We start from the raw sequence: 18,472 nt of genomic DNA, 5'->3' as shown, positions 1-18,472 counted from the left end.
CCCTTACTGCCTTGAATGATGCATACATACGTACACTCACATTTTGTGAGGGCACACACAAGCACGCAAACATTGTTTACAACATCCTTTCTTTACTTATACAGCTGCTGTGTTATAACCAAACATTACAGTTATTTTGCACAGCAATCTAATGCACAGCTTCTTTTTTATTCAGTTTCTCTAATGCCTTCATACCCATGAAACCTCTCAGGAAAATTTCTCTCTTACCTGAACATGCCGTTTTGGCTCCCTGTTGTGGTGAACCCTCAAGGATCCAGTTCCATTATATACTTCTCCCAACACAGATGCTGTCAGCTGCTTGAGGTACAGCCATACCACTGATTCTGAAGTTGAAGGAGCTTTTGTATCAAGATGCATGTCAGTCAGTATCAAATAACACAAGTACAATCAGTACCTCTGTTGTCCTAATAGAGGTGTTTCTAAAAATATGTGCAAACATGCCTTTCCTTATAATGCTCTTCTTCATTAAAATCTTTATAATAATGTATGTCTTCAGAGTAACATGATTGTTGATTTCAATGAACTCTCAACTGTACTACCACATTCACTTTACACAAATATTTATTTCATCATCCATTTGAGTAACAAGTAGTTCAGATCTTGAGAAAAGGCTCCGATGATGATAAGTCAGTGCTACAAAGGTGTTTTTGTAATTAAGACTACTTGTTTGACTGCAAGTGTTTTTCATTCTCAGGAACGGGTTTGTCAGTGCACCATTTTTCTGAGTAGTGTTTTGGATACCGCCTATAAAATGGGCTCTCAGTACTTTGATCTTTCATAAACGATGTCTGATAAGTGGTTAAGCCACCCTTGTTGCTAGGAACTGATTCATGAGCCCATAGGAGGAAGTTCTGTGAGTTCTGTTGCCGCCTCCCTGGTTCCACCTTCCTCCGGCCCATACCCTAGAAAAAAAATTGAAAGAAAAATTCATGTAAACATATGACTTACAATCACAGTTTCACAGATGAATCTTGTAACAGTCACTACCCCACTGGGAAGTTAACGAAGCTGTTACCACAGTGATTTCAAGAACCCATAGCTGATCTTTAGCAAGTTAAAAATAATATTGTCAGACTTGCCTCTATGAACATTTCTGGTTGCATATATAATGGAAAATCTGTTGACCTTCCACCTCTTAGTACTAATAAACCACTTATACTTTACTTTTCTGTAGCATACTATATACTCAAAGCGATTTAGCTATACTTGGCTAAATTAATCTTCAGAGCAACCCAAAGAAATAGGTTAATAATTTTATGTTTGGACCGCAACAAAGAAACTGAGACAGACCATGAAATGTGAATCTTCAAAACTATCCCTTGTGTGTCCAAACACAGAGAGACAGAGCCTGATTTTCACACTCCATAGCTTGCAGGAAATTTATTTGGAATTAAGGTTGATCAGTATCTCTAAAACTATGAGACACTGCACAAAGTGCACAGAAATGGAGGTTACTCAGTGAATAATGAATACCAAAAAATCTAGGTCTAAGGCAGCCCAAAGTCAGACAAGCTTTCAATATCACAGTTCACTTCTTCCTCTTCTACTCATTATCCTGTGAACTGCACTATTTCTTTTGCTGCCTAGGAAGATGTCAACAATCTAAGTGGAAAAACATGAAAATGTTGCATATACAGAAAAGCCCAAAACAATTTAAATTCTATTTAAAGATGTGGCTTCTGCAACATACATTTAAACAGGTATATTATAAAGAGATGTGGATTGCAAAATAATACATTCAGGAGATAAATTGTGTCCTATGGATTTTGGTTAAACTTATGATAAAGATGAGTCTGAAGCAAATATGTGGGACTGTGAATTACAAGTGGCTGAAAAAGTTCATCACAAGGCCAATTACTTGTAGCAGACTAATAGGACACATAACTAGGTACAAAACCACGTTCAGAGATAAAAACCAGGATCGCTAGAAAATGCCTGTCAGAGACCAAACAATGTTTTTTTTGTTCCCCTTGAATTCTGCCACTCTCAATGCCCATGTGTGCTACTGTATACCTGTGCCAATCCCAGAGGAGTCTCATCCCTATACTGATAAAAAGTGTGGTTTTCTTTGCTATTTACATTTTTCTCTTCTCTCAATTTTTAGCATCTATAATTTTGGCAGGGGAAAGAAAAGATACTGTGTTTAATCTTTGGCAGACCGAGAGATATGAACTTGCTTGATTTTTCTCAGTGCTGGGTACTTACAGAATCAAAATACTCTCCTACATTCTGTAGACAGTGTCTGTTGTCATGAGAAGAAAATGGGAAATTGTTGTTCACTGATTTCTGAAAAAAAAAAGAAATTATCGCAAAAAAATAGGAATTTTCACACACATTATTTGGAGTCTAATAGTTTTAGTTCTTATATTCTGATAGATGCTGAAATTACAGCTGCCCATGTTCTAACACAGAAGTCATATTAAGTCATATTCATATGTTAAATTTTTAACTGCACATAATTTTATAGGGGCAATGTGGACCCTCTGTATTTTTATTTTTTTTTAGAAAGTCATCAGGAGGATTCGCGTTCCCTTGACTTGCTGAATATATACATGATTAATATAACAGTTTGAAATAATTTTGAAATAAGAAACGCTGCATTCTGTCTGCAAGCAGTAAAATACTAGATATATGTCAGGATTGCCTTGTTTGATTCACTAGTATGCCTAAAGCTAATTAAAATGAACTACAAAAGGGACCTCAAAACTGAATTAATCTATGATTTATGCACTGAATGTCATGTACGCTGCTTGTTGCAGGGGAAGCGAAGGAGGTATTAATTGCATAAGTAATTTATAATCTCATTCTTTAACATAATGTTCATCCAGTCTCCAAAATTAAACTAGTGTTAGGAAAAGAAAGGACAACTCCAAAAGAACTATTTTAAAAGTAATTTAACATACTCAAATTTTTTAAAGTTTATTTATTATATTTATATCATTGCAATATTATTAAAATAGCTAAAAATTGAAACACTGAAAACTCTTCTGGACTATTAGATTGCCTCTCTTCTTCCTCAGGCATTATTTTCCTGCTTCATGATGGGAACTTTATGTTTTTTCTGTAAATGCCCTAGCAATTTTTACTTTTAACATTGTGGAACACATTTTTCATCTTCCAACTATGATATTCACCTCCAAACAGAAGAGCCAGTTTTAATGTAACACAATTTTAAAACCATGTTTCAAGACTAAGTGGATTTTATGAGATAGAATCTGAATCAGTTCTGAATATAAATATAACCCAAGGCCTAATATAGCAAGAAGAATCACCAAATACAAAATTTGCCTGCATGGAGTCAGCTGCATGATCATCTCTTAAGGTATTTGGTATAAAGACTGAATCTCTATCTTTTTTAAGCACATGCCACGTGTTCACTTATTTTCTCATACAGATTCAACCAGGCTGCAATTCAATGGGTAAGTAATTTCAACGGATACATTTCATATATGTGTTTAAATATAAGCACCTTCCAAGTCAGTAAAATGTAAGACTTACTAAAATATCCTACTGCAATTACACACTAATCTTAACATTTTAGGAATAGTGTTTATTACTAGTGACTATATGCTGCAGGAAAATTGAAAAGCAAGATGGTACATACTGAATATCATCTCTTGTAAGGAGTCCCCATGTTAACTAATGTTTAAAAAAAATCTATCACAGAATAATTATAGGACTATCGTGAAGTAAGAAATAAGAGGTAATATAAGCTTAAATGGTACTACATTTCTGAGAAAATTGATTAACTTCACAACCAGTGAGTTCCCTCATACAAAGAGATTAGAGATATCCAGCTTCACATGCAGTGAGCTTCCAACACTCTACCAGCACTTTTTAAAAATGTCACATAAAGAAACTTCCTCAGATTGTTCCTGTGACACCACATTTTAGCCTTTAACGCATCTTCGTACTTTCACCGCTGACCTCATGTTAATTCTTGATTTATGACAGATAGGAATTCCACTAATTCTTTTTATCAGTGAAGGTCTGGTAAATACAAGGCATAAAACATCAGGTGAACAGTCATACTGGTGTTGATAAAAGGTCCATCTAACCCCCTTCTCCTTTTCAGATAGTGGCTAAGGCCAGGTGGTCCACAGAAAGGTGTACATAACATGAACATAATGTACACTCATGTTACAGTATAATCTTCCCCTTTTCTTTTCACTAGCCCCAAGCTTCCATTTTAAATAGCCCATTTCTGCTCTTCATTATAGCAAAATCGATGAAATGAACTCAATATAATTGCTATGCTTACAGAAAATGAAAATAGAAAATGTTCTGTGCACAAAGTGGGTGGGTAAAGCAAAGCTCAGAGTGATGATAAAATATGGATATAAAAACGTGCTTATGAAATTGTAACATTTTAAATATTCGTGATTTTAAAACACTGTATTTTTTTTGTTTCCAAAATTGTCCCAAATCTCCTCATTTTTAAGCAAGCCTTAAAAATGTTTCAAAAGGGAAGCTTCTAACTTTTTAATGATCAAAAAACTAAGCCTTTGCCGGAATATACAGAATTTCTGACATTCAGTTCAAAACAGATCATTAAATTTCAGTTAAACATTCTTATAGGGCTATACACACACGTTTTGGACTGAGATCGATCATAATATATTCTGACACATAAATGTCTCTCAAACAGCTATAGTAGCTAATAAAAGGGAAAAGTAACTGATGCTGGAAATCAGCAATAACTACAGCAGGACTTTGAGTATCCAAAATTATAACTGAGTAACAGCGAAATATGTTTCTTCCCTAGCACAGCTAGCAATCATTTTATTCCCTGAGGCACAAAGTCTGCCAGTCCGCTATGACTGCTTTGCTAACTACCGTTAAGTGCTATTCTTACTTATAACTTAACAAGTGATATCTTGCAAAAAGAAGCTCTGTAAATTGACTGTATCACCACAGTAACTCACATGCTCCCGAACTCTGTATGCTAGCGGCAATCTGTCCTCAATATATTGAGCTGCTCCTGAGTTCTGGACCTGTTTTAGTGCCGAGCTTGTAGTTGATTCAGGTTGACTCTGGCATACTCCAACGTGAGCAAACTAGAATAAAAAATTGTGACTCATTTAAAAAAAAAAAAAAAAAGGGCAAATAAAAACAACAACAAAAAAACCCAAATAAATCTGATCAGAAATGTGGGCAAAATTGTATTTTTCCCATTTATTTTTTATTATTTGGATTGCAGCAGCACCTAGTGGCCTCTGGAAAAATCAGAAGCCTCCCACACACAACACAACGTCTACTATAAAGACCTTATGACGTAGATCAGTAAAACAGAAAATAATATCATTTCTTCAGGAACTTTCTGAAAATTGTTTATACAGCAATAACCCATCTAGCAAAACTTATGCTATAACGTCTTTTTTTCCCCCCCGCACTGCTCCCACTGCTGTACAACCGTAGGTTTGAAAGCACAAAACTTGTGAGCCTCAGCCAAACGCAAGGCCCATGGGTTCGGAGACTGAAGAATAGCCTGTGACAGGCGTGCATCGCAGTGCCCTGGGATGCTGAGATGTCCCAGCCCAGGGCCTCCAAATAGGGCCATAGCACTACTCCTGAGGGCAAGAGCTGAGGCAAACATCCGCTGACATTTTCCAGAAGATAAAGAAAATCAGCTAGGGCTAAATAGAAAATAAGAAAACTCCAGCACTGCTGGAAAACTGGGGGAAATAGGAAAAAAAAAAAAAAATCCTGCCTTTGTTTGCTTTAGCACGCTTCCTCTGAATACCTAGGGCGTTTTTTGTTTGGGTTGTTTTTTTTTTTTTTCCTCATAGATATCAGGATCGGGTAACCTCGGTTTTGGCTAAAGGACAAAGTCACCCTCAGCACGGCGGTTTTTTTCGAGAGTTTATGGATAAAAAAGGACCAGGGGGCTCACCCAGGCGCCGGCGCGCTGCTGGCTGGGGTGGTCGCACCTGCGCTTGGGCATGCCTCCGCGCCGCTGGCCCGGCCGCTCTGCCCGCTCGCCCCCCGCGCACCGCGGTTGCCACGGCGGCCGCTTGTCCCGCTCACAGAGAGGGGCGGGACACCCTTCTGTGGCTTCAGCCCCTGCCTGACTGCGTCACTAGGTGATGCTGGTATCCCAGTAAGATCCAGCCGAGCAAAGGCAAAGCTGCTCTTACCCGTCCACTGTAGAACGGGAAAAAAAACCAGTTGCAAAAAGTGTTTAATGTTGTCTTAAAATGGGAGAGAAATGGAGTTCCGTTTAAAAATTAATTAATTCGGCACTATTACTTCAAGGGCACTTTACAATCTGAACGGTAATACCTGAAGAAAGAAGGGTCATTTTTGAGGAAAAATACAAGGGCATTACGTATATTATCTTAAAGATATAACTTCATGCCCTTTTTAAAATCGCTTTCCACATACACACATCTTAATCACAGATACAAACAATATTTGTTATAAAAAATACCCTGACAGCACCTTAAGGATATTTTTGTCTCCGAGTTTGAGCACTGACTTGTAAACATCCATACTACTTAACTGTCAGCATGCCCAGGCAGGGGCTTGCAGCAACACATCAGGGACTGTGTCCCTCAAGGAATTTGGGGGTCACAGCCCTGTCTGCCTGGATGCCATCTGCACTGTGCCACTTGCCTGCCGGCCAGAAAAGTCCCTAGTCCCCATTGTATTACAGACGCAGTCCCTGAACTGGATGTAGCAGGCTTTTTTTATAATGTGTAACATTTCATAACATGGTTTTGGGGATAGGGATGTGGAGAACCAACCGAAACGTAAGGCTTATTTCACAGAAATAAAAACTGGGGCCCAAAGCCCTTGCTTATTGTAGTATGAGCCTGTGGGTGAGCTGTAGACAAGGCAGAACTTCTCACGAAACCAAGCACAAACCAAGGCTTTGCCTCCCAGGCCTTGACAGACTGTAAAGAACACGACACTCTTATGTTAAGTGGCCTGTTTTCCAGTATACTGATATTCAAGGCTAACTTACGTGGAAATCGGGCACCATGGCTGGCAAATGAAACAAGAAAAAATACAGTACTTCTATGAGTTAAGTATGAATGATTCAGACAGTCACAGCCATTTACAAAGTGCAATAACAAAGTTCCTGTGGGAAAACCTAGTTTTCCATCTTACTGTCAGACACAGATAATGATATTTGGGAATACCAGCTGCCATCATGGAGCTTTTCAAGGCTTTCTTCTAAATCACCTACTTTGTCTAAGTATCTGCTGAGCTTTGAAAATGCATTCGATATGAAAAGCATTCGATACTGTCCCCCATACAATTCTTGTGGAAAAAATGGCTTCGCACGGCCTAGATGAGCATATGATCTGCTGGATCAAGCACTGGCTGACTGGAAGGTCCCAAAGAGTGGTGCTCAATGGAATTAAATCCAGCTGGCGGCCGGTCACAAGTGATGTGCCTCAGGGCTCAGTGTTGGGACCATTTCTGTTCAACATCTTTATTGATGATCTTGATAAGGACATAGAGTGTATCATCAGCAAGTTTGCAGATGACACCAAGTTAAGCAGGAGTGTTGATTCCCAGGAGGATAGGGAAGCTCTACAGAGAGACTTGGATAGATTGGATCACTGGTATGAGTTTCAACAAGGGCAAGTGCCAGGTTCTGCACTTGGGCCACAATAACCCCGTGCAGCACTACAGGCTTGGGGAAGTGTGGCTGGAAAGCTGCCTGGCAGAAAGAGACCTGGGGGTTCTAATGGACAAGCGGCTGAGTATGAGCCGGCAGTGTGCCCAGGTGGCCAAGAAAGCCAACAACATCCTGGCTTGTAGTAGAAATAGTGTGGCCAGCAGAAGTAGGGAAGTGATTGTGCCCCTGTACTCAGCACTGTTGAGGCCACACCTCAAGTACTGTGTCCAGTTTTGGGCACCTCAATACAAGAGAGATATCGAGGTGCTGGAGTGAGTGCAGAGGAGGGCAATGAAGCTGGTGAAGGGCCTAGCAGACAAATCATATGAAGGAGCTGCGACTGTTTAGTTTGAGGAGGAGGAGGCTGAGAGGAGACCTCATCACTCTCTACAACTATTTGAAAGGACACTGTAGAGAGGCTGGTGCTGGTCTCTTCTCACAGGTAATTAATGACAGAACAAGAGGGAATGGCTTCAAGCTCCAACAGGGTAGATTTAGACTGAACATTAGGAAAGAATTTTTCACAGAAAGAGTGGTCGGGCATTGGAATAGACTTCCCAGGGAGGTGGTTGAGTCCCCATCCATGGATGTGTTTAAGAGACGTTTGGATGTGGTGTTGGGGGATATAGTGTAGGGGAGAACTTTGTAGAGTAGGGTATATGGTTGGACTCAATGATCCCAAGGGTCTCTTCCAACCTAGACAATTCTATGATTCTATGATTCTATGAAAAGTAGGTAAATTACTTTCATGATGATTTACAGAGGGTAATGTAAACCTTGCTTATGAAAAATAAGCTGTTCCAGATAATGCAATTTTGGTTAGGGGGAAAAAAAAAAACAAAACAAACAAACAAACAACTGTAAACAAGCTGTAAGATCAACATGTTTTGAAAGACTTTCACGATTGTATTGTCATCTTAGCCTTGACTATAATGAACCGTCCCAAAGTCTAAACATGCCAGGATCAGATCAGAAGGCTGCGGGCATAACTCACGCTATCTTTAAGACTGAGTAAACCAGCGATAGAAACAACTAGAGAAGGATAAAGAACGTAACAGGCAGAGGAACCTACTATTTGTTGTCATTCCATTCCACTCATTTTCACTCAGTAACTTGGGGCCCACCATTGCGAACTCAAACAAACAGCACCTTGGCCTTTAAAGTATTAGTCCACTAGAATCTCTTTTTTCCTGAAGGGCTGCAACAGTTGTATTTACTGCTGTTTTCCATTGAGATATGGATAAAACTGAAAAAGTTTAAAGATGAAACTTAAAAAGGTACCTTCCTAACACCATAAAAAGATTCTAAAGGAACATAATAAACAAATAATTAAATTAAGGAAGAGATGTGCCAGTCTGCAATGGCAGTAGACATAGGTCCAATAGAGTAAGAATTTGACTAAACCTGCTTTAAAACATTATCTTAATTATATTTTAAACTAGATTTTGTGTGCCTTTTCATAACAAAGTGTGTTGTTGCATTTATAATATTGTTGTTATGCTAAAAGACATATACTTTGTGTTGGTAAAAATACGCTAAATTAAGAGTACGCTTGCTTGGTTCACAAAGGAAACCAGGCTTATGCAACTGCACTTTGTGTCTCTGGGATCCCATACCCATTTTCAGGCCATTTTAAATCACCTTTAAGAGAAAGAAATTCCAACATGACTAGGATCATCTAAGCTCCATGAAAATCAGTGACAGGACAGAAAATTACTCCAGTAAAGTGAGGCTGGTGCTGGCCCAGCTTATATATATACATAGTCTGGGAGGATGACAGCCAGTCAGCATTCGTACTTCCTGACCAGTCACAAACTGTACTGTAGTCTCTTATTGCATGGAGAATAAAGAATGTAATCTAAGAGGGAAATAATAAATATGAAAAATCCTTTGGACACTATTCAAGGCACCATTTGCTTGCTTAGGCCATCGCAGCCAAGACTTTTGTCAAATTCAGTATGCAAGCACAGGCCAGCACACAACAATTCTTGAGCCCCACACACTCTGAGGTGCCCCATCACCAGGTGTTCACTGGTTTCATGAAGGTTACAGTTATTCAGCATGCCTGCAAACCCCATCAATAAGCCCTACCGGCCCACTCCCTTACCTAAGCTACCTAACACGGCAACGTGCCAGTCCTTTCTCAAGACAGGGTTGGGCCAACCCAGGTCAGACGTGTTCCGGAAGCACTGGGAGCCAGCAGCCCCCAGCGGCTCGACAACTCCCCGCCACACAGAAACGCGCCCTGAAGGCCGCAGCGCCTCAGTCTCCTTGTACGGCACAGTATGCCGCGGCAGGACCACCTACTGATGGTGCAGCTCCACCGCAACCAGCCGCCTCGCCTCAGCACCCCTAAAGGAGCGGGAAGCAGCACAGGAAAACCAAACCGGCACCAGAGCTGGGCGAAATGCGGAGATAAAACGCTACAACCCCACTAACAGCCTCCATGGCCCGCCCCAGCCGCTCTCCTCCTCACGACTCAGCCCCGCCCCGCCCGCAGGCCCCACCCTCCGCGCTCTCCTATTGGCCAACGCGCGCCTTCCTTGCCTCTTAGTACCTCCCAGGGCTTCTCGGGAAGTCTCGCGAGACTTGGCTAATCCCGCCCTGAGGCACCCCTACCTCCCCCCCCTCCCCGCCAGCCGCGGGCGCTGGTAGCGGCCCGTCGCCGCCGCTGGAGGGAGCGCGCCGGAGGGCGGAAAATGGAGGAGTTCTGCGGCGTGGGGGCTGCTGCCCCTCTGAGGGGAGACGCGGAGGACCCCAAGCAGGTAGCGGCGGCGGGGGGAACTCGACTCGGCCTCCGCTGTGTTGGCGGCCGCTGCAGCGGGGCCGGCCGAGCTGAGGCGCGGGAGGGCGGGCGGGCGCCGGCGGCGGAGCCGAGCGCCGGGCGCTGCCGGTGTGACGGGGCCGTAAACACAGCCCACAGTAATGTTTTAAGTTGCCTCATAGGCGTGCGTCCTCTTACCCGTTTGGCCAGTCAGGGTGTGCTATTGTCAGGAGTGGAGTTACAGTAGGGAACGTACTAATTATGATTAAGCTTTAATTGTAAGCAGTATTTGTGGTGTTATGCCGAGGTGCAGTGTGCTGTATTGTATTTACATAAATAGCGTCCTGTGGATCTGTTTTTCCTTTAGCGTGTATCGGTTCAAAGCCCTTAACGCACGTGTGACAGCTGCGCGTTCTGCTGTGTTTGGAAGGAAATAGGCTGTCGCGGGGCTTACTCCTTAAGGCAGAAGTGTGCTTGGCTTTAATGATGGTGTTTGTTAGTGAACACTTATTTTCCCAAACTTCTGTGGCATTGGTGGGAATTGTGTTTTCGTGCTGGCCTTCCTGGGTGATTCCGCGTCCTGTGGGGAGCTGACCTTCATAGCGCTTCAGCTTCATGAAGCGGAGCGCGCGCTTGACGCAAGCGCCGGAATCGGTGACTGAAATACTTGTGAACGTGTACGGGAAGAAATTAAAAGTGAGTGCAGGACTGGCCTTGGTCACTTGCCCTTAAAAAGGGCTTATCATAGAGCAAGTCTGATCGTTTCAATTGCTATTATTTTATCAACGAAGGACTGATTTCCCCTCGAAAACTAGGGGTCGGTGTTGTTCCTTGGAGGCAATGAAGTGAAAAGCAGTGCTGTGGTGAAATACTCGTCTGCCCCACCGCAAGGAGCGTTTGCCCGTCTTCAGGAGAAAACGGACTTGAAACTTCCACCTGCCAACTGGTTACGCGAAAGCGCTAAGCTGGGACCAGCAGGTACAACCATTCTTGGCAACAACAAAAAAAGTAAACCGTTTTCAAGGTAAATAACAGAAGGCTCTATTTTTTTTTTTTTTCCTAGGCCTTTGAGAATAATTCTAACAGTGAACTTGAACCCAGTGTAATTCAAAGTATAAAGTACAGATTTTACTGTAGCAGCTAGCTATTGCTTTTTCTTAATGATTCTCCCACTACTTTTTTGTCCTTAGTTCTTGCCTGTATGCTATAATCTTGTCTCCTTTGTAAATGATTAATGATGCTGGTAATGCTGTTGATTATTATTATTATTCTTTTAAGTGCATGTTGACACCTTGCCTGAGACAGTCAACTTAATGTTCTTCTCTGGTTGGCTGTTGTTGGTTGGTCTAAATCAAACTAGACTGGTTCAGCCAGCCATTCTGCTTTTGATAACAGGTGAAAAAGGAACAAATGTCGTTCCCCTTGAAAGTTACAGAGCTAATTTATAGTTCTGGATCTTTAGAAACTGGAACTGGCTAACAAATGGCAAAAGAAATGTCATAGTCATGTCGAGAGTGAACAGAGAAGGTGGAATTAAGGGGCAAAACCAAAAAGTGACCTCTCAGTGTGGATGTTTGTTAAATACTTGAATGAGTTTATTTCAGAGTGTTTATAAACAGGAGGCTTAAATCCTGTGCTGTGCAAGCAAATTTGCACTGAGTCAACTAGTTAGTGAAATTTTAACAGTTTGTGAAGGGTCTGTGTTTAAGAAGGTGTACGTTTTTGAGCAGGGTAACACGTTTCTCAGGGCTTTATGAATTTTTCCTGCTTAATTTATATATTATGTTTGTGCATCAAATAGAGGCTGGCAGTTTAATCTCTCTGTCACTAGTGTCGGTATTAAAAATATGATAGCAAAAGTATAACTTCAGACAGTTATGCATCATGTATGTAGTTGGAATATAGTAATATGGTTTAATTTGAAATAATGATCTGTACACTGAAATATTCTAATTTAATAGCATGTAATTTAAAGAAGCTTTAATGAGAGTGGATGAAGATACAAGGATGTGTGTTTTTTTTTTTTAAAACATAGACAAGTTTTAGAAAACATAAATAAGAGGTAAAATGAAATTATTCGTGTTCTCCTTTTTAGTGTTAAAATAAAATAAAAAGTCAATTTCTCTAACTTCCCATAGCTGTCTTAACAAACACTTTATATTAGTTCTCATTTTCTTGATTTCAGCAAAACTTAAAATACATTTTAGAATGTCTTGAAATTGGATCTGAGCACTTCCAAGGATCTCTTTGGAAAACTTGTAGAATATCAAAATGATTTTGTTAATTAACTTTAAATTGTTACACCTGGTAATATTTAGTTGGATTCTTTTCTTCATCAAAAAGGCTTTCAAAGATTTAATAAACTTTGGAGAAAGAGATCTTTACTGTCATACTGCATTTGTCTTAACTTGTAATATTTTCTAAACAGCTTTGGGATGGCGTATGACTTCATTGACTCTGTTGGAAATGATGTTGATGTTGTGTCTGATTCAGAGGTGTGTATAACATTTTAAGTTCTGTTATTCAAACTCTTTATGTTGTATAATCCTTATTTTAAGATACTGTCACGGCTTCTGTCATTTTTGTGCCCTTTGAGGAAAAGTAAAGATCCCCTAGTGAAACACAAACAGGTCACCTAACTTTGTTCTGTCATTTAAGGGAGTTGTGATCACTAGGTAAGAAATGCATAGATAAAATCCTATTTCCAAGGAATTGTTTTATGATGCAGTATGGTTATATTGAATATTATCTCTGTTCTCTTTTTCCTGCAAGAATATTAAAAAACTTCTGAAAATACCATACAGCAAGTCACATGTGAGCATGGCAGTACACCGCATCGGGCGGACACTTTTGTTGGATGAACTAGATATTCAAGAACTCTTCATGAGATCATCTCAGGTTAACAGTTTCTTTTTTGTTAAGTACGTCATATGGTCAAAATGCATTATTTCAAGAATAGTGTGGCCAGCAAGAAAGCATGTATGTGTCAAAATTCCCGAGAACTATATGTGAGTACAAAAGGTGCTCTATGCTGCAACAATTCATTTACCCACAAACTGCATGTGATGTCCTATATTTATGGTATTGTAGGACTAAAATTCCGTGTCCCAATTTCCTGTAATTGCTTCAGTATTGCTATACTATTTTATACTAGTTGTGCTGTACTGTTTATGCCATACTACTTGTATACTATTTCTGCTGCTGCCCAGCAGAAAAGGACCAGGGAGTGTTGGTCGACAGCCTGCTGAATATTAGACAGTAGTGTGGCCAGGAAGGCCAACAGCATCCTGGCCTGTGTCAGGAATAGTGTGGCCAGCAGGACTATACGGCAGTGATTGTCCCCCTGTACTCAGCACTGGTGAGGCCCCACCTCGAGTACTGTGTTCGGTTTTGGGCCCCTCACTATAAGAAAGATATTGAGGTGTTGGAGCGTGTCCAGAGAAGGGCAATGTAGCTGGTGAAGGGTCTGGAGCACATGTCTGATGAGGAGTGGCTGAGGGAACTGGGGTTCTTCAGCCTGGAGAAGAGGAGGCTGAGGGGAGACCTTAGCGGTCTCTACAGCTCCCTGAAAGGAGGGTGTAGCAAGGGGGGGGTCAGTCTCTTCTCCCAAGTAAAAAGCGACAGGACAGGAGGAAACAGCCTCAAGTTGCACCAGGGGAGGTTTAGGATGGATATTAGGATAAAGTTCTTCACAGAAAGGGTTGTCAATCCTTGGAACAGGCTGCCCAGGGAAGTGGTGGAATCGCCATCCCTGGAGGGATTTAAAAACCGGGTGTACGTGGTGTTGAAGGACATGGTTTAGTGCTGGCTTTGGCAGTGTTATGTTGATGGTTGGATTTGATGATCTCAAAGGTCCCTTCCAGCCTAGATGATTCGATGATTCTGTAATAGTTATTAATAAGTATTTGTTACTGTGTAACCTCTTACTGTGTTATCTGACTGTCTAATGAAGTCAGCTTTTCAGTAAGAACTTAACTTTTCTAGCAGAGACACTTTCATTAAATGACCATTTTGGGACTTTAGCTGTGAAGTTATTTTCTAGGTTTCTTTTGTTGCAGTGGATGAGTATTCATAAGTTAATAAGGTGCTTAGTTTACTTTGCAGATGCTTCTTGATATTAATTTCATATTTATGATATTGCTTAGACAGGGGACTGGACATGGCTGAAAGAGTTTTATCAAAGACTGATTGATCAGAAGTGGCAACGAAAAAAGAAGAGTAAAGAACATTGGTACCAGAAGGCTATACTTTCTAAATTTTTATATTACAGGTAACCTTATGTCTGCATAAATCTTGTATTCTGAACCACTTATTTTTGCCTGGTTTCTTGTCTTGAAGTAAATGTTAAAATTCCATTACGGTCTCTCATATTTACTGATTTATTCTTATACAGAGGAAATTGAGGGATGAAATCAGGAAGTAATGTGTAAATGATGTAACAGAAATGGAAGTATTTTAAAGTAAAGTATTAAAGAGCAAAATATAGAGCATGACTTAATTAACTGCATATCAATATTTCTGGGTTTGAGGGAAGAACAACTTAAAATATGCAAGTTAGAATGACACGTGCGGTAATTTTGTAGTTTGATCAATTAACAACTTAGCAATATAGGAATCTTTTAGTGTATTAGCAAAGTCATTCTCTGAGACAATGCATCAAAGACAAAAATTCTAAAATGGATCTGTTTGCATATTGTCACCTGAACTTCTTAATGTTGCTTTATCAGCATTAATGGTGATGGAGCTGCTCAGCCTGTTCCTTCCACTTCAAAACAGCACCAGGAGGGTCCTGTTTCAGGTGAGAGTGATGAAGCAGGAAGGGCCTCCTGGCCAGCTCCTTTTGAAATGCCTTCTTCGTTATCTGAAGATCCAGGTGCCTCTAACCAGGTAAGTGTGTATATGTTTTAAATGGCACCTTAGTTTCTGTAGGGACATATGTATTGAAAGGCTTTCAGAGGTGCTGGTGCAGTACCCTTTCCTGAAAGAAATGAACCAAGGCATGAGAAGAACTTGGCAGTGTGTGCAGTTTAGCTTATGCCAGTGTTTCAGAGCTCCAAATTTCAGAATTTTTTTTGTCACTGTAATACTAAACGCACATTTATCTATGCATTTTTGAGAAACAAAACATTTGGCTAGGAGTAGTCGTCAGTGACTTTACCTGATATTGCGAAGGTGTGTATGGAAGCCTAAGGTTTTGGCCTTTCTCTTTAAATCTGCCATTAAAATGAATCTGTTGTGGCCCTGAATTTATTAGGTGAAGAGAAAAATGGATATCTATGAAAATGTTTGCACAACAGTTACGCAACACTTACAAATACTTGCTATGAGATTACACAAGTGGAAGGGAGAGATGTTCGTAGTAATTATGCAACAAACTATGATTAGTATTGGGCCCTAATGCAGGGTTTAAGTCTGTGGCTAAGCTTATTTATGAAAATTGTTAATTCCTGAGGGGGTTTTTTGAGTAGTGCAATACAGGAATTGCTTACATTTTTGTGAGGTCGAAAGATCTGTTCTTTTCGATCTACATTGATATGATAATGATGCTGTAGTTATGCTTAGTATTACTAACTTCTATGCCAGGTGACTTGGTCACCTAACTTATGAAGGCTTGAACCTACATTAACCATAAAGCTGGTACTGTGTGTGTTGTAGTGTAGTAATATTATAAAGTGGAGAAATACTTAAGTACTTGAAAGCTTTTAGAAAAAGAACTACTTCTCTCTACCACCTTCTTGAGGAACTATTGCCTAATGCGGCAGACTGTTTACCATAAAGAAGCTGTTGTGCATTTGTACAGCGTCACTTTCTTTAATTTATAAATAAGACATCATGATAAAGGTTTTACATTCTGGAGACTGATAATCTGATGCTGACTCTGGGGTAATAAAGGATTTCTGGAAAAACTTTGATTTCTTTCCAAAGCCTATGACAATATAAAGTACAAAAATTTGGTACTAGGTATAGAAAAGAAGCATTCTAGTCACTGACCAGAGGCTTTTTGTAGGTTAATACCTATTTATTTAAAGATGTTAAAGGTTTTTCCCTTATATGCTTTTATTGTTCAAATTTTTTTTAATGGCCTAACTTTACCTCAGCAGCAGAATCACTCCTTATCCTTGTGCTTTTCACAGGGAAGTGTGCCTCTTGAACCCTCGTATATAGTGGGGCATGTGGCCTCAGCCCCCAAAGAACAAAACCTGACTACTTTGTTCAATGATGGGGAAAACAGTCAGGTATGCTTATATGTGAAATTTGACCTCAAACACTGAACGCCCAATTTAATCGAACATTTAGAAATTTGGTCTAAATTGGAACCAAGAGAAAAACTAAGCCCCCTGTAGAAGTAGCTTTTGTGGCATCTGTGATCTCAGTCTTTTAATTTAATGTGAATGCGTAGCATAGTTCATTATGTGCTGTCTTTTATTTGCTGCTTTTGCTTCTTTGCTTTCTCATAATGCCACAGAACGTCACAGAAAACATGTTTTATAACAGTGATTTATAGACCAATTTGTTTCTCTTCATGAAGGGACTTAAAAATGACTTTGTTCGTAATATCTTGTGGACCTTTGAAGATATCCACATGTTAGTAGGATCGAATATGCCTATATTTGGAGGTGGGAGATACCCTGCTGTCAGCTTGCGTCTCAGGTGAGTTTACATTAATGAGATATACGTGCCGGGCTCGACTGACTTGTTGCTTTGCTTCCTCTTTAGCTACCTGCATTTTGTTTGGTTGAGTGTTAATTTTTATGTGCAGTTTAAAGAATAAAATTCATGCTTTAGACTTAAATGGTGATGGCATTGTAAAGCGCTGGGAAATGGGAACAGTCCTATAGCCATGCCACTGCATTGGGGCTTAAGATTCTCTGCTGCTTTTTCTGGCTCTGTAACTAAGTCTTTACTCAAAAGTACTGGCAGTTTGCAACCTTTCCTGACTTCAGCGTGAATGTTGAGTGTTAAAACACTTCATACATCTAGTCCTTAATTTCATTCTATTGCTATTTTTAGAAGAGGGCAGTAGTATTTCTCTTACTAGGATTCTTCATTTCAATAACTGCTAGTTGGACACTTCATAAGTACATAAAACTTGTGACTATAGTAGTACTAAGTTCTGACTGGTTTACTATTCACTAATATGTTTATGTTGATCACCTGATTACCACTTTTTTTCTGTTCCTGCCTGTGTGTAGGCAAAGAATGAGCAAAAACTTGAAGCTTGCTTGATGTATTTGTCATCTTTTTAAGACAAATCTGGGAATTAACAGTACCTTGCTTTGCAAGGAATTTTGGAAGGTCTGGGAGAAGGCTTGCAGTATAATTAGTTGCAGCTAATACTGCTACTCCTTTAGAACTTAAGTACTTGTTGTCTTGGTAATAGTGTGACATCTGAAGCTTGTTAAAATTTATGTATAAATGTGGGCAAAAATTCAAAACTGCTGAGGGAATGAGTGTATTCTATGGAAGAGGTCAGTACATCTGTTTTGTTTGATGTAATTCCTTGTTTGCCTCTTCAAAATAGAACAATTTACAAATAAGTGTTTTAGTATCCATCCACTGTCAGGTAACTTAAATCTAAATCCCATTAGTAAACATTCCTAATATTTTTCTGAAGAGTAAATAAAGACTTAATTAACACTAGAAATGTTTGGTTTTAGGGACAACAACAAGCCAATAAATGTGCTAACAGGAATTGACTATTGGTTGGACAACTTAATATGCAATGTACCAGAGCTTGTGATGTGCTTTCATGTTAATGGAATTGTTCAGGTAAGACTACCTCTTTGCATTATGCCTAGTTATCCATTCTTCAGTTTCTGAAATTGTTCCATTCTAATCTTACTGTTGTGACAAAAAGATTACAAAAATCCTTTATTGCAGAATGAGATGCCTCTACACAGCCTGCAAGAGTCATCCAAAAATATTGTGTTCTTTTTCTCTCCCTTCCACACATGCAAGGTTCCTACTTCCCCCAATCTATGAATGAAGGCAAAAATAAAAAATATAGCAGCAGAAATACATCAGTTTCTTCATCTTAAAATCTGTAGTGTTCACTT

The 18,472-nt window shown here is 39.9% G+C and overlaps 2 protein-coding genes across 3 annotated transcripts in view; one reads left to right on the top strand and one right to left on the bottom strand.

The window, feature by feature from the left end:
- Nucleotides 1-565: 565 nt before the first annotated feature.
- Nucleotides 566-5,965, bottom strand: TEX36 (testis expressed 36; the record flags this gene model as incomplete). Its single annotated transcript, XM_082486387.1, is given in 5 exon segments — nucleotides 566-715; nucleotides 717-923; nucleotides 2,227-2,307; nucleotides 4,947-5,078; nucleotides 5,915-5,965. Coding segments are annotated over 5 exon segments (621 nt in total).
- Nucleotides 5,966-10,343: 4,378 nt separating this feature from the next.
- The window catches only part of EDRF1 (erythroid differentiation regulatory factor 1), a 30,012-nt gene continuing 21,883 nt past the window's right edge, over nucleotides 10,344-18,472 (top strand). The window contains exons 1-9 of one of the 2 annotated variants that reach the window (XM_082486340.1): nucleotides 10,344-10,416; nucleotides 11,231-11,439; nucleotides 12,844-12,910; nucleotides 13,188-13,313; nucleotides 14,561-14,685; nucleotides 15,143-15,302; nucleotides 16,550-16,651; nucleotides 16,945-17,066; nucleotides 18,074-18,185. In XM_082486340.1, the coding sequence (XP_082342466.1) occupies nucleotides 10,351-10,416; nucleotides 11,231-11,439; nucleotides 12,844-12,910; nucleotides 13,188-13,313; nucleotides 14,561-14,685; nucleotides 15,143-15,302; nucleotides 16,550-16,651; nucleotides 16,945-17,066; nucleotides 18,074-18,185 (1,089 nt within the window). In that variant the 5' untranslated portion in view covers nucleotides 10,344-10,350. The remainder of the gene's footprint in view (nucleotides 10,417-11,230; nucleotides 11,440-12,843; nucleotides 12,911-13,187; nucleotides 13,314-14,560; nucleotides 14,686-15,142; nucleotides 15,303-16,549; nucleotides 16,652-16,944; nucleotides 17,067-18,073; nucleotides 18,186-18,472) is intronic. The other variant, XM_082486341.1, reaches the window with a different exon arrangement.

This window comes from Vanellus vanellus (genome assembly GCF_965231255.1).
Source record: "Vanellus vanellus genome assembly, chromosome: 7".
In the NCBI taxonomy this organism is placed as follows: Eukaryota; Metazoa; Chordata; class Aves; order Charadriiformes; family Charadriidae; genus Vanellus; species Vanellus vanellus.
Note: the sequence above shows the minus strand (reverse complement) of the source record. Positions and strands in the feature narration are given on the sequence as shown.